This window comes from Corapipo altera, unplaced genomic scaffold, assembly GCF_003945725.1.
Source record: "Corapipo altera isolate COAL_440 unplaced genomic scaffold, ASM394572v1 61003, whole genome shotgun sequence".
Lineage (NCBI taxonomy): Eukaryota > Metazoa > Chordata > Aves > Passeriformes > Pipridae > Corapipo > Corapipo altera.
The window spans coordinates 486,794-500,793 of NW_020885014.1; the positions used below are offsets into that span (position 1 = coordinate 486,794).

The following is a 14,000-nucleotide window of genomic DNA, read 5'->3' on the forward strand; positions in this document are numbered from 1 at the left end:
GAAGGCAGTTTGTGGTTGAATCAGATCACAAATGTTCACAAGTAAACTGCAGCATATGTCTGGTCTTTTTTTGAAAATTTTTCCCCCCTGTGTGGCAAATCCAAGGACACTTAACAGCCCTGAAGGTGCACAAGAGCATAATGATGTCTGAGAAAAAAAAATATTTTCATTACTTCACAAGTGTATTTTGCATATGTAAGTTCCTTCCCCTGGGTCAGGAAGTGACTAAAACCATCAAATAATAGGAATAAAAGGGCATCTGGGTAATGGTGTAGAAGCCAAAGCTCCCTGGGGACACTTGAGGCTTTTCAGATTCTTTTTAGAAGCCAGTTGTATCTGGTTGTCTTCATTTCTCAGTCAGGGAGGAGACAACTCCTTAATAACATCAGGGAATATTCTCAACCCTTTCTTGCCTACCACAAGGGCTACTTGCTCTGGCTGCAGCCAAAGGATCTTCATAGCACTAATCCATTTAGCAGCAATGTAGTAACCAGTAATCCCAGGGCACAAAAAGGGGATAGAATTCCTCCTGCAAATACCCTTTGTGTGTCTGTAGGTCTATGATTCTGTTCTAAGGGCCTTGAATAAAGGATTTTTCATCTGGGTCTGATCACTAGTTTAGATATCCTCAAAGAGGAGCTGTTATTAAAGTCTTAGAGCTGTTATTAATATTCACAGATATGGAAATGAATTAAGGATTAATTAAAAAAGTATGCTTAGCTCTAAAAAATATTGCTATAAAATATGTGGCTGTAAGTTCCAGCATGTATGTGTCTAGCCATCTTCTTCACATGCTTGTTCATGTACAGATACAAAAAGATTATAGTACAGCATAGTTCAAAAACGTATACATTTTTTTATTACTGTTTTATGACTGAAAAAAATTGCATCAAAGCAGCTTTGCCAATAATTCATAATTTGCATTTTGGGTTGCCTAGGCTTATAGGGATTTTGCTGCTGCAATTGGTTGATGGCAGCTCCTGGGTATGGAAGGCAAACCCATCCTTCATTAAACCCATCAGTCTTCATTAAACACTTTGTAAAGCATTAAAAGTAGCTATACTTGAGAGATTTTAATCTGTTTGAGGGGCCCAGAGGACAGAAACAGATGACCCTCTTGTGCAAGGAGATTTTTTCACAAATACTCTTCACTATTACATGTTTTGAAAGGACTGGAGCCTGTCTGTATGTCAACATTTTCACTTTGTTTTGTACAGGAATGCTCTTCTAGCATAAACCACTTTTAGGCTGGGTTTTGTCATGCCTTCACTCAAGCAAAATCTAAGGATCATTCAGGAAGTGTAAAAAAGGCAGAGTGTAGCAGCATATTTGTCTAGAATGTTTACAGAGGATATTGGTTACACCTGTGATACAGCATTTGCCCTGGTTTTAGATTGATCTCCAAGTAAATTTGAGATATCCCTGGTTTTTTTGTTTTGTGTTTTTTCTTGTAAGCTCTTTCTGGTAATCTCCCACCACTGCTTCACACCTGCAGAGTGGGGTCATTCTGTATCACCAGCTAAACAGGCACAGTTTAGCCTATAATTAGGATTTATTCATGACATGAGCACTAATGGGGTTTATTGGTCTCATGCTTTTCTGACATACATATGTAGAGTTGATTGCATTTTTATAGTGTGATACATGCTTAGTTCATGTAGTTTGGTTGTGTTCTTAAAGTAAAGATAAGGGCATTTTAATTTTGCATTTTTCCAATGGACTTGTATTTACAGGTACAAGAGCTTTTGGAAATTTTATATTGCATAAGGTACTGAAGAATTTGGTGAATATTGTAATAGTGAAACACCTATATAAATTATATGAAAATCACTAAGTTCATTTGAGTCCTTCAAATATATAATATCAACTACCCACAAGTATTTTTTTTGTCTCTGTAGAGAGTAGGGTTGCATTTCCAGAAGGTGTGAACAAAAGACCAGGAATAAAAGTGGATATACTGGCAACATCTCTTTATTTCCCTATCTTAATATTTAAATCTTATTACCAATTAAGCTAACTGCACAAGAACCCATCAAAAAGCTTCAGAAGTGGTTCAGTTTCCTACATCTAATTACAAATCACGGAGTACTAATTTTGGTGTCAATCAATACATGTGCAAGTAGACCTTGGTAACACTCACTAGGGGGCTCAGAATATCAATGCCTCTGCTTCATACTCAGTGCTTCCACATGTGTGTGGTCTCTCCATCCCCTGAGAGGAAAATAACCCAACAACAAACACCACTTCCATCTCAGAATATTATATGATTCTGTGAACACTGGGCTTTATGTCTTAAAATGACAGTAATGCTAAATTAATGTTATAAATATGGTCTAATTCATATCCTGGTGACTATTCAGTTGTGGATTGAACATTTTTTTCATTTTCTCTGCTCTATATTCTTTCACTGATAAGAAACATGGAAATTGGGGGCCCACAGAAAGTTAGGAATAGGAGATGTTAGATTATCTTGCTACGTCTTCTGTGTCTTCAACAGTTCAGCATGTATTTTATATATGAATACTTCCATTTCAACTCATTTCATGGCAGGTATGCTTATAACTGAACAAGTAATCAGGACTGTTGAGTATGAACAGCATGAGTTTTGAGCCATTTCTTCATTTGTCATTTATCTGAAAGGACCTTTCCTCTCAATTTAATGTAAAGCAGCTTAATACTGTCAAAGGTATTTTAATATCTCCAGGACGTCCAAGTTTTTATGGTGTCATAGAGTATGCAGTAATATATAGAAAGCAGAATGCATGATAACATTCCAACCTTTATAATTCGTTGCTTTCCTTGATTAGCAATGTTGTCAGCTGGTTATTTTCAGCAATATTAAACTCTTATTTTTACAAGAGCAATCGTCAAATCCAAGAGCAATTGCAGCTAATATTGTTATTCTGCAACTTTTTCAAAGAATGTTCTTGTTATGTTGTAGCACTTAAAAGGTAGGTACGTCTTCAAACTTGCAAATGGTCAGAAAAATACTCAGTTTCAAATGCACCTCCACACACAAGGAGTCAGCAAGCCTTGCAAAATCAGGCTCTTGTCATGGATCATTTAATTTGTCTGGAGGAAGGCACTGCTTTTTTTTTTTTTTCCCCCAGCATACTTAAAGAAACTTCAATCAGTAGCAGACAAATATCTTTAAACAATCTTCCCATTGTAAATATAATGGATTTGAATGTTAAGGCATTTCCTTTGGTGAGAGTTAAGCAAATGCTTTCTCTGCCAGAGTGCTACAGAGCACCCTATTGTGCCCACTCTTCCAGCATATATATCTTTGCACAGCTGATGATGTCCATTTGTTATGAGGCAACAGCTGCCTGACTGGCCCTTCAATGAAACTGCTGTTCCAGGTAGAGACAGCTGGTCTACCACCAGGTATGGCCAAGAGAGGGGAGACACTCTCCAAAAGGTCATTGCTCTGACAGTATAGCTGACTTCTGCCCAGTTGTCCTCTTCCAACCTACAGTTTAAAGAAAAGAGCATTCTTGCTGCTCATGGGGTGCTGAGTTACTATTTTGTGTTGGATGTGCTGTTTTTCCGAGTGTCATATTTCTCAGACAATACACTGCTGAGTTTGTGCAGTGTTATGAAAATGATCTTGATAGTGTGGAAACCTAATAAATTGCTTGGAATTTAATGGTTTCATCACCTTAATATTCATAACTGTGGATATCTGCTTTATGGTAAAAACTGTGTTTCGGAGAGGTTTCTTTTCAAATAGATGTAGAAAAAAAGATATGTCTTACTTTCTTCCCATGTCCTCCCAATGTCTGTATGTTCCTTCCCATGTCTGTATGTTGTATAATATTTCTTAATCGTCATGCATTATATATAAATACACAGAACCTTTCCTTGTGATTTGTGAGGTAAACCTCTGTGCAGAGCATGGCAAGATCCTTTATGCAACCTACCTATAACAGCGTTTTGTCCTCTGGAAAGAAAACAATATTTATGTCGTGGTTAGTCCCAAACTATTTAACCTCTCATCTCGCCCTGGCAGCTGTCACCCCATGTCTGGGGAATGCTCCTGCAAGCCTGGCTGGTCTGGGCTCTACTGCAATGAGACATGTTCCCCGGGATTCTACGGCGAGTCGTGTCAGCAGATCTGCAGCTGCCAAAATGGTGCTGACTGCGACAGTGTGACTGGGAAATGCACCTGTGCCCCTGGATTTAAGGTAAATGTCTCACTTTCACTCCCCATTTTCAACTCCACTGCCTTTGGTTAAGTGACAAATTCTTCAAGAGGCCAGTGTGTCCTTTCGCCACCACAGTAAAAGAGAAGTAAGGATATTTAGGTACTACTGTATGTGTTGTAAGACCCTGAAAAGGCAAAATTTCGGATTGATTTTGAGTACTGAAATAAAGTCATTTCTAGAAAGTGATGTTATTTGTTTTATAGGATGTTGATAAGAGGGTGTGGTGTTGAGGTGTAAATAAGGAGAGGAATGATAGTTTCAGTCATTATCTTGTAGCACCAATTCCTCATGCTCCATCCACAGAAACTCCAGACAAAAACATTGTTTTTTATAGTTCAGCACAGATTATTCTTCAGCTTTTATGCACATTTGGTGTTACCTGTGCCTTGGATGCTATTCTAGCATAGAAAACATTTTACAGTAATAACTGAAAACTTCAGTCAAATTAGTTCTGAAAAACTAATTATTTTCCATTAAACTGCTATCTTACTGTGTTTTGGTTTCATAAGGGGCTTCTTTGTCACTGTCCATTGATCTAACCAAGTAATGTTACCTATAGGACTGAGCTCTCACAACAAATCATAGAAAAATAATGCTTACTTAAAAAGGCTTGAAAAGCATGAAGGGCTCCCTGCCCCTTAAATTCAGGATAACTTGGTGACAGCCTCAGACATGCTTGGGCTGTATGTTGTCTGGCTTTTGTAGCACTTCTATCAGTCTAGATCCTTTATTAGTTGTATAGTCTGAGCCTCCTTAAATAGTTTTTAGACTGTTATTTTTTTATAATTCAGGGCGCTTCTTGTGGTAGTCCTTGTCTTCCGGGAACATATGGAGTAAACTGTTCATCCATGTGCAACTGCAAAAATGAAGCCGTCTGCTCACCAGTAGATGGTTCTTGTGCCTGCAAAGCAGGTAAGTGTCTCCTCAGATTAATCTTCCTTTTCTATAATCATAACATTAAATTGAATTTTTGAAGTAGAGAAGAGGAAACTTGATAAAAAGCAGACCACCCTGAAGGCCTAAGCACTAGATACTTTATGCTTCTGCTGCTCTGGGAGGGAAAACCAAGGAAAACATCTTTTGAGAGAAGCACTGTCGTCTGCTAGAAGGACTATGAGTGGGCCATTTATCTGATGTCAGCCTTCCTAACCAAAGTCATATGGAATCATAGAATCATAGAATGACTTAGGTTGGAAGGGACCTGAAAGAGTACATCTCTCATTCACTTCTGCTGTGAGGAAGAATTTAAAGTCCAGTGTCCCTCAGCTGTGATATTGGATTGCTGAGAAGAGAGGGCAGGCTTTTGAATGCACCAAAGCAAATCCCATGCCCAGTAAACGTTTTAGACCCCTCCTGTCTAAAAATGTTTTTCTGAAAACATGAAGTTTGAGAGTGGAGAAGTGTGAGAGTTACCTAGACAAATAGCCACTAAATTTGTCAGGGACTAACACTATTAAATCTATCGTACAGCAAATGTAGAGCATCTACTCTTGCCACAGACAGTGGAACTAATTTAACCCTAATTTAATTTAAAGCAGCTACTGCAAAACAGCCAGGTCGTGAGGAGAAAAACCATTCCTTTAGAGATGTAATCCTGTCTTCTTGTGCATGATGCAGTTTTAGTCACAGTATGGTGAAAAAGGACAGCAAAAGTGAAATTAAACTAAACCTTGATACTTGTCATGTAAACAAAAGAAATTTATAAATCTTGGAAAGAAGTTTGAGAGAAAGTGTCTCAGTTTTCTAGCTGGTTTAGTGTAACATTTTTTCCTGAAGTGACCCCTAAATTTGAAGTTATCAATGAAGCACAAAGCAGCCTGTTTTCAGTGCATGTGTTTTGCATAGCCTATTGATTAGTTTCAGTGCAGAATAATTTTTCCCTTCACTTACTGTAAACAATACAAAACTAGAAACTTGGCCTGTGTGACTGTAGCTCATAACATATGACTGCCTCACACTGTTTCTCTTGTATCCAATGGATGATCACATTTTAAAAAATCTATTCACATTTCATCTAGTGTGAATTGTTGCTATAAGGCATAATCAGTGGTGACTCCTACATTTTAGACTCTTTTTTCATCACATTTTTTTTTTGTATTTGGCGAGAAGTACAGAAATCATCTGAAAGGACTTCTGTGTATCTTGGAGAAATCCAATTTATGCAGTTCTTTTATGGTTTGTCTTTATTTAAGATTTCTGTTAAAACCATATCGCAGAACTCTCTGTATTGAACGCTTGTGGAACAATTATGAAAGCGGCAACTTAAGTCTGGGGAAAATATTCCTAATTATGTTCAGGCTATTCTCAGTGTAGTTTAGTGTCTCTCAGTGAAATTTCAAGGTGTCTTTATCTCTATTCCAGATCTTCCATCAATTGCTTTTGTATGTTGGCACTCATCTGCAAACATATGCTGTGCACAGATGTTACAAGGTGCCCTTGAACACCTTTGTCCAAACCTGGACAAGTCCTGAGCCAAAACTGCTGATACCACCTTGTAGTGAATGTTATCACAGTACTGCCCATCTCAGAGAGATGCCCCATGGCAGGCAGAGGGAAACATTTTGAGAGGAAAGGGGGAAAACCTGAATAATTTGTGACTATAATTCTTTTTTTTGGCAGGTTGGCATGGTGTAGATTGCTCAGTAAACTGTCCCAGTGGTACATGGGGACTTGGCTGTAACTTAACCTGCCAGTGTCTTAATGGAGGGGCTTGCAATGCTCTGGATGGAACTTGTACCTGTGCCCCAGGCTGGAGAGGAGAAAAATGTGAACTCCCTTGCCAGGTAGTTAAATAATATCACCGAATTTTGCCCTGTAGGATAACTTTGGGTAGGGCAGGCCTTCTATCATTCTTTGGAGGTATGTCCCTAGGGAGCACATATGAATGCGTGCGGGATCAAGGACATACACCAACAATTCTTCTGGAAGAGCCATGCTGCACAATACACCAAAGAACACAAAAAAATGGCCACACAAAATGAAGTTGCATTGATGTACACCTTTTGTGCTTTCAACACTTTAAAATTGGAACCCAAACTTTTCACTAGCTCCTTTGGAATTGGTTGAAAAACACAGAACCAAATTTTCCCTCTATCAGCATCAAATGCTATCAAATTGCTTGTGTTCAACTAGTTTAAGTAAAAATTACAAGACAAAAGAACAAAAAACATATTCCACGTCAAATAACATATTTCTAATTACATTTTCTTATGTCTATGTTACAGCATGAATAAAGAACTTTGATTGCCTCTCTGTCAGACATGAGAATCTACTTTTACTACCCAGTTCCATGACAGGTGCCTTTCTACTGGGGCTCTGATTTCTACTCTCTCCCAGACTCTGAGATATTAGAAATATCTGCAATATTAGAAATCATTGTGAGGACAAAGGCAAACTCCTTATCACTTCTGTTCCACTTTGTAGTTTGGGGTAGCCATGAAAATGTATAATTTCAAAAAATTTTAAATAGTAAAAATCAAAATGCATTGGTTTTACTGTATAACTGTTTGATTTCAATTACATTTCATGCACAAAAAAAAAAAAATTATGAAAAAGGGGGTTTTCCTGAGTCAGTTGTTTTTAATGATGGACTTCAGTTTTCCAGGAAATTTTTAACAAAATTAGTTTTTAAAATAAACTTCTCTCTGCTCTCCTTTTCCCCTCCCTTGTCATTTGCTCACTTTTGTAATACTATCTGCACAGCAGGTTGTTGGTTTAGTACAATTGTAAAGGAGCCACATGAACAGAACACACACCTTTTTAATTCCCTCCCATATCACATTGAAGCTTCTTTCAGTTTGGACGAGCTCTGCTGAGCAATAACATGATGGGAATAGCTGAAATAGAGTGTAAGATGGAAACCACGCCTCTGTCTTGAGTGAAAATTTGTGCCCTCAGAATCCTCAGAAGTGATTTTTGGGGCTTTGCTTTTGGTTTTAAGATGAAACATAGCACACACTGATGTAGTGAGTAAAGTGGAAAACAAAATTGAATATATTCTGGAAAACTGATTAGAGTACCACCTGTGCACATTCACACAGTGTTTCCAACAATGCATCTCCATCAAAAGACTTAATTTTTCTCTTTTCTAAAACAGCTTTGTTTATCACTTCGTGTCTGATTCTGAAGGATGATGATATCTCCCAAGCTCCATTAGCTCTTCTAAAACTGACATTTAAAAAAGACACATATTGTTTCATAGCAGTTGTATTACTATGCCAAAGTGAGTCAAATAATGCTTAAAAGCATTTCTATATCAGATAATTTAGCATGCCCCTCTATCTATGTCAAACAATGTCCATAAGCATTTACACATTTCAAGTGCATATTCTGCTTCAAAATTCCAGAGCAGGAGAATAAAGAGAAAACTAATTCAAATACATCCACTGTTGTCTGAAATGTTTTTCTTATCGGAGCAGAGACATTATTTAAATCAATGAATTTAAATTTGTTTAAATAACTTCAGAAAATTAATTTTACTCCCCAGATAGTTACTCAAGATATCACTGAAGTTTGGACTTCAGTCCAAGTACATAGCAGGCTAAATATACTGCTTTTCAACAACATATTTGAGGATTTCCTTTCATTCCAAATCTGATTATATTCAAAGAAAATGTGTAATGTTTTCTTTTTCTGTATATAAAAATGTACTGTTGAGATGAGCAAAAGGCTTCTTACGCTGAAATAACATAAGATTTTGTTCAACTTTAGACTTGAAAGACTAGGAATTGAATAGCTGAATCCTGTGGCACTTAGTTGAAACATATGCATGAACATCAAAGAACAGCAGAGGAATTTTGTTATAGATTTTATTCTGAGACCAATTGGCTGAGACCAATTTTTAGCTTTAAATTTAAATGATTCATTTTTAAACCTGACATGTTTCTTTTCCTTTTTTGCCTTTGCTGTGGGTAAACCTGAAGCATCACCATAAATTATACTGGCTTTTTTCCATGTTTTTTTAATTTGGTTTTGACACTTTTTCTTCAAGATCAATTTCCTGTTGTACTTTGATTTTGTTTTGAGAATGCAGTATTAAAGATTCTGCTCCTTTCAGTTTCTCAGATTGATTTTGTATTAAATTACCCACAAATGGTGTGCCAGCTTCTGCAGAAGAAGCAGAAAAGGCAAATTCAAATGTTTAGATGTAGTCCCTTGAAAATCAGCTGTGCTTTTGACACAGCAGAATGCACCAAAAGGGTGCATTCAAAAGGGGTGTTCAGCTTGTAACTTTAATTTCTCTTATTGGTTCAAAAAATGCCCCACAACCAGAGTATCTCTTTTTAGTGTAGTATATCTTGTAGTGCAGAAAGATTTTTAATCAACGGAAAGTGATACAGTTTGCATTATTTATGCAAAGAACCTTACACTAAATATATATTGTAATCTAAGGTTTTACTACTCTTTTTTAAAATAATTGTGCCTTTATGTGGTATCCTTTTTGACCAATAGGTAGAGAGCTCAGGGTCTGAGGCAGAAAGGAGACTGAATTACTTTAGTCTGGGATTTTTGAAGAGAATATCATTCATTCTTTATCTTCCCCTCTTAAATGAAAGAACAAAAATGTAGGATGCTAAAATGTTCCAAAAAGCCAGAAGCATTTTATATTAAGAACAGATTATGGATTCAGGAGAGATCTGTCGTTGGTTTTCGAGGCAGGACTGACTGGAAATTTCTGGTTTGTTCTTTTTCTGTTGTCACAGGACGGCACATATGGCATAGATTGTGCTGAGCGCTGCGACTGCAGCCACGCAGATGGGTGTCACCCCACCACCGGGTACTGTCGCTGCCTCCCGGGATGGTCAGGTACAAAACACACCCCTGACGACAAGGAGAGTTTCCACTCTGGTGGAATTTGGTCTTCTCTGTGGGTTTGGGGGTAAAGGAGGAGTATGTGGGATTGGGAGGGGAAAAGCGACAGTTCTGTGGCTGCTGTGTCCCTCCTGTGATTCACACACGTGGAAATTTTATTGGGTGTGGGATCCACAGAAAACTGAGAATAGAAAGGGAAATCTTAAAACTTGGCGCCTCTACAGTGTGATTCCTTATGAAAGTGGCAAATAACTGTAAATATTCCAGGTTATGCTTTGAGTTCTGGGGTAAAGCATCATATCCAGCTTTCAGTCAGCCAAAAAGAGGATAAATACTGCAGAAACCATGTTGCCATTTCAGTTCCTCAAACTTTTGAAAACATGAAGTTTTCTCCGCACATATTTTGTTCTGTATGAATATTTTCCCATTAAATTTTTTATATTGTGGTTTTAAGAACCATCTATATCTAGTTATTCACTGTAATTTATATTTGACACGGTTGTTGCACTCTCTTTTTTGTGGAAAGCAAGATTTTTTGAAAACATGATGAAACTGTGCAGGAGGGCATGTGTCATGAAATGTTTCCTTTATCCCTAGGAGGTAGTTTTAGTTCTTAAATGGATTTCTAAGCTCTAAGGTTGGGAAAACTCTGTGATCTTCAATAGGGCTTAATTGACACTATAAGCTTGCCCCTGTTGAAATGTTCTAGACTTGGTGTCTCACTGTGATGCTGTGGTGTTGCAGGGGTTGGGTTTCATGTCCCCTGTTTGTATGTCCTCTTTCCATTTTATAATGAGGAGTCAGCATGAAAAACACACCTTAAATGAACAAAGTACGTGAGTGCTGTGAAAAGAGAGGATTTTTATTTATTTATTTGTGTTTTCAGATATATACTAATATTATTTAGTGTCCACTCTTTTAATATTTTTCCTAATTGACTTGCAGGTTCATCATATAATTGTTTTCTTTTTTCTCTGGTGCTTTCAGACAAAGTAGGTGGAGGTGAGCTTATGACTTCCTCAGATAGATACAGTCTTAGTTGCTGGGTTTTTTTCCAAACCTTGATTTTTATATTCTTCTTTCCTAGCTCTGTAGATGGATCACAAGCATCTTGTTTGAAGCACATGTCTATAGTTCAGGTTGATTAGTTGTACTTGATTACAGCTTACCTTCCGTTTTTTCTACTTTCTGTTCAGATGAACGTGACTTTTGTGATTACTGGGGGTGGGAAATGGAAATCAGTAGGGGATATAGGCATGGGCAGGAAGGGCTCCTGCTCTGCTTTGGAAGACCAAACCCATCTATCATTTGTGCATTTTTTCTGTATATTGTTTCTTTGAGAAAGTCTCTCTCACCATTGTGTCTCACCCTTTTCAACGTGAGAGACTTTCAGAACCAGCACTCACCTCACTGAGACAGGGCTTTGTTGGTTTTATTTTCTTCCCACAAGCTCCAGTGTGACTTAACATCAGCTACTCAGGCATCTCAGGGAAATAACTACCACAGGAGTGCAAAAAATAGTAGAAGTTAACTGAGTGAATTATGAAAAAATACTATTAGCCTTATGCCATCTGTTGCTATTTTGTGTGACACTACATTGTGTTTATTTTGTTGTGATGTTAATGTCCTTACTTTCATGTAGTTTCAGGTAATTGCGTGTGCGTTTGGACACATTTCTGCAAACTTACATTTGAATCTCAAATGCTTAAAATATGATTTCATAAATTAGTAAAGGTATTAAACAAAGAATACCCACAGTAAAAGCATGTTGATGATCTTGATCATGGTTTAGGCTGTTAAAGCTGTTCACGAGTTCCAGATGTGCAGTTTAAATTAAATCCTGTGAGGTTTTAAAATGGAGACAAATCATCAGAGACGATAGGTATGTAATGAAAGGATCCAGGTTGTTTTAAAATGCCATGCCAAAAAAGTAGCCATGTTTTACAACAGGTTATAAAAATTACTTAGCCAGCGTGATTTAACTAACCCAGGAATATTTTTACCTTTAGTGAAATCTTATTTCATCTTCATGTTTACAAAGGAAAAAGACTTCACTAGAAAGAGACTTCAAGTGTAATTATTGATAAAAATTGAGTCTCCATCCCTGGATGATGTCATCAGAACACCATGTGTGACAGACTAGTTTTGACATGTTGATGATGTCTAGACATACTTTATAACATAAATGACATATTTCGTTTTATACTCAGTGTCTGGAAAAATCCTCCTTCCACACTTCACGTGTCAGAGCAATACACACAAGGAGTCTGGTCTTTGTGTAGATACTTAGAATGAATAAAGAAAAGGAGAGAATGTTTTAGGAAGGGGTTCTCAAATAGCTGTACTGTAATGTTGCATTGCAGAAATAGCAGTAGATTGTAGGATTAATAAGGGAGGTTGTACATATATTTCTATGCATAATAGGTGGAGAAGCAGATGGAAGATGTGTGGAAAATACAGGAAGTTTCTAAAATGCAAAAATTATGTTAGAGTAGCTTAGATTTTTTTCCTAAGCGTCAGATATACTAATTTTGGATGGGTAGTATTTCCTACAAAAAAAAGTAAACCAAACCAAGCAAACAAAAGAGAGGGAGAACCAGATTTTGGATAGGTGTAATGCTTATCTAACCCAAATGAAGGATTTAGTCTTTTAAAAACCATTGGGAAGGTAGTATTTAAAAAATGAATACATTTGAAGAAGCTTAAAAATGTGAACTTGTATTTTTTTCTTTTTAAGCATGAATAAGTCGGTGAATCCAAGGTGAACTTTCCCAGATGTTTTGATGCCATCAAAATAATAAAACTTTCCAAAAAGACGTTTTAAATACAGTATTTTTCTCAGCCCTGTGAATGGAACAGTTGTCTACACTTTCCCCAGGGAATTTCGTCAGAGGGAATAGTTTATATAACTTTGTAGAACTAAATGAAGGGAGGTTTTTCCCTTGCTGGATGACACAGTTGTCCCATAACACTGGGGAACAGGAATTGTGCTGCATGAGGAGGGTGGATCACTGGCCTGGTGTTGTGAGGGCCTCCCTTGGGCTGTAAGGGACCTCTGAGCTGCTGATGTGGGCACAGGGGCTTTACTTCAGGCTCCAGATACAGCTGCAGCTCACCACTGGTACAATAAAAAGATATTACATGGTTTAGTCTTTTTAAGTAGTTTTTTTTTTTTTTAAATTTATTTTGAACATGCCCATTGATTTTCTTTTGCTACTTAGGTTCTACTGAGGAACAAAAGGTTTTGACTATAGCATTGATATCAGCTGTTAAAAAACTCAGTAAATAATTAAATCTGGCTTTAATTAGGTCTTTGTTTTTATTTAGCGTTTATAGTTTTAATGCAGCTTCTGTTGCCTAGGAGGATACTTAGGTTTTTCATCCTAAACAAAAATGACTTATTTTCTAGGGCTACTGTAATAAATATTATTCTCTCTGTAGTTTACATTAAGTTTTCCCTGCACAGCAGCTTTAATTATGCTTAGAAAAGCAAGAGTTAAGGGTGATTTCTTTTTCCTGGCAGTCTGACCATTCCATCACGTTCCAGGAGCCACATGACAGGATGGCACAAATGAGAAACATCCACCCACACAGAGAAGGATGTCCGACCCAAACGCTCTCATCCCTTGACATTTTCACTGTATCTTATAAATAACTTTTTTTTCATTTGGAGGGAGTGCAATAGTGAGACAGTGGAAAGGAGTAAGAACCATTAAAACAGAAAGCAGAAGAAACAGATAGAAAATATAATCCCTCAATATATAATGATAATTTTCCTAATAATTTATACCAAAATTTGAAGTTAAAGTCCATTAAAAAGCTATATCTACCACTTCTCTCAAGGAGAAAGCAAACCAACAGCCACCATGGTAACTTAAGTTTCATCTCTTAATCTTACCTGTTCTGCAAGCAGCTTTCAAAACACATTTTTCCCAAATTGCCTGAAAGATTTAAGAATTTGTATTCTTGCAAACTGACAGT

The 14,000-nt window shown here is 37.1% G+C and overlaps 1 protein-coding gene across 1 annotated transcript in view; it reads left to right on the top strand.

The window, feature by feature from the left end:
* MEGF10 (multiple EGF like domains 10) overlaps positions 1 to 14,000 on the top strand; it is an 87,896-nt gene that overhangs the window by 47,812 nt on the left and 26,084 nt on the right. Inside the window, exons 10-13 of the mRNA XM_027667604.1 lie at positions 4,013 to 4,187; positions 5,000 to 5,120; positions 6,828 to 6,991; positions 9,911 to 10,013. Coding sequence (XP_027523405.1) covers positions 4,013 to 4,187; positions 5,000 to 5,120; positions 6,828 to 6,991; positions 9,911 to 10,013 — 563 coding nt within the window. The remainder of the gene's footprint in view (positions 1 to 4,012; positions 4,188 to 4,999; positions 5,121 to 6,827; positions 6,992 to 9,910; positions 10,014 to 14,000) is intronic.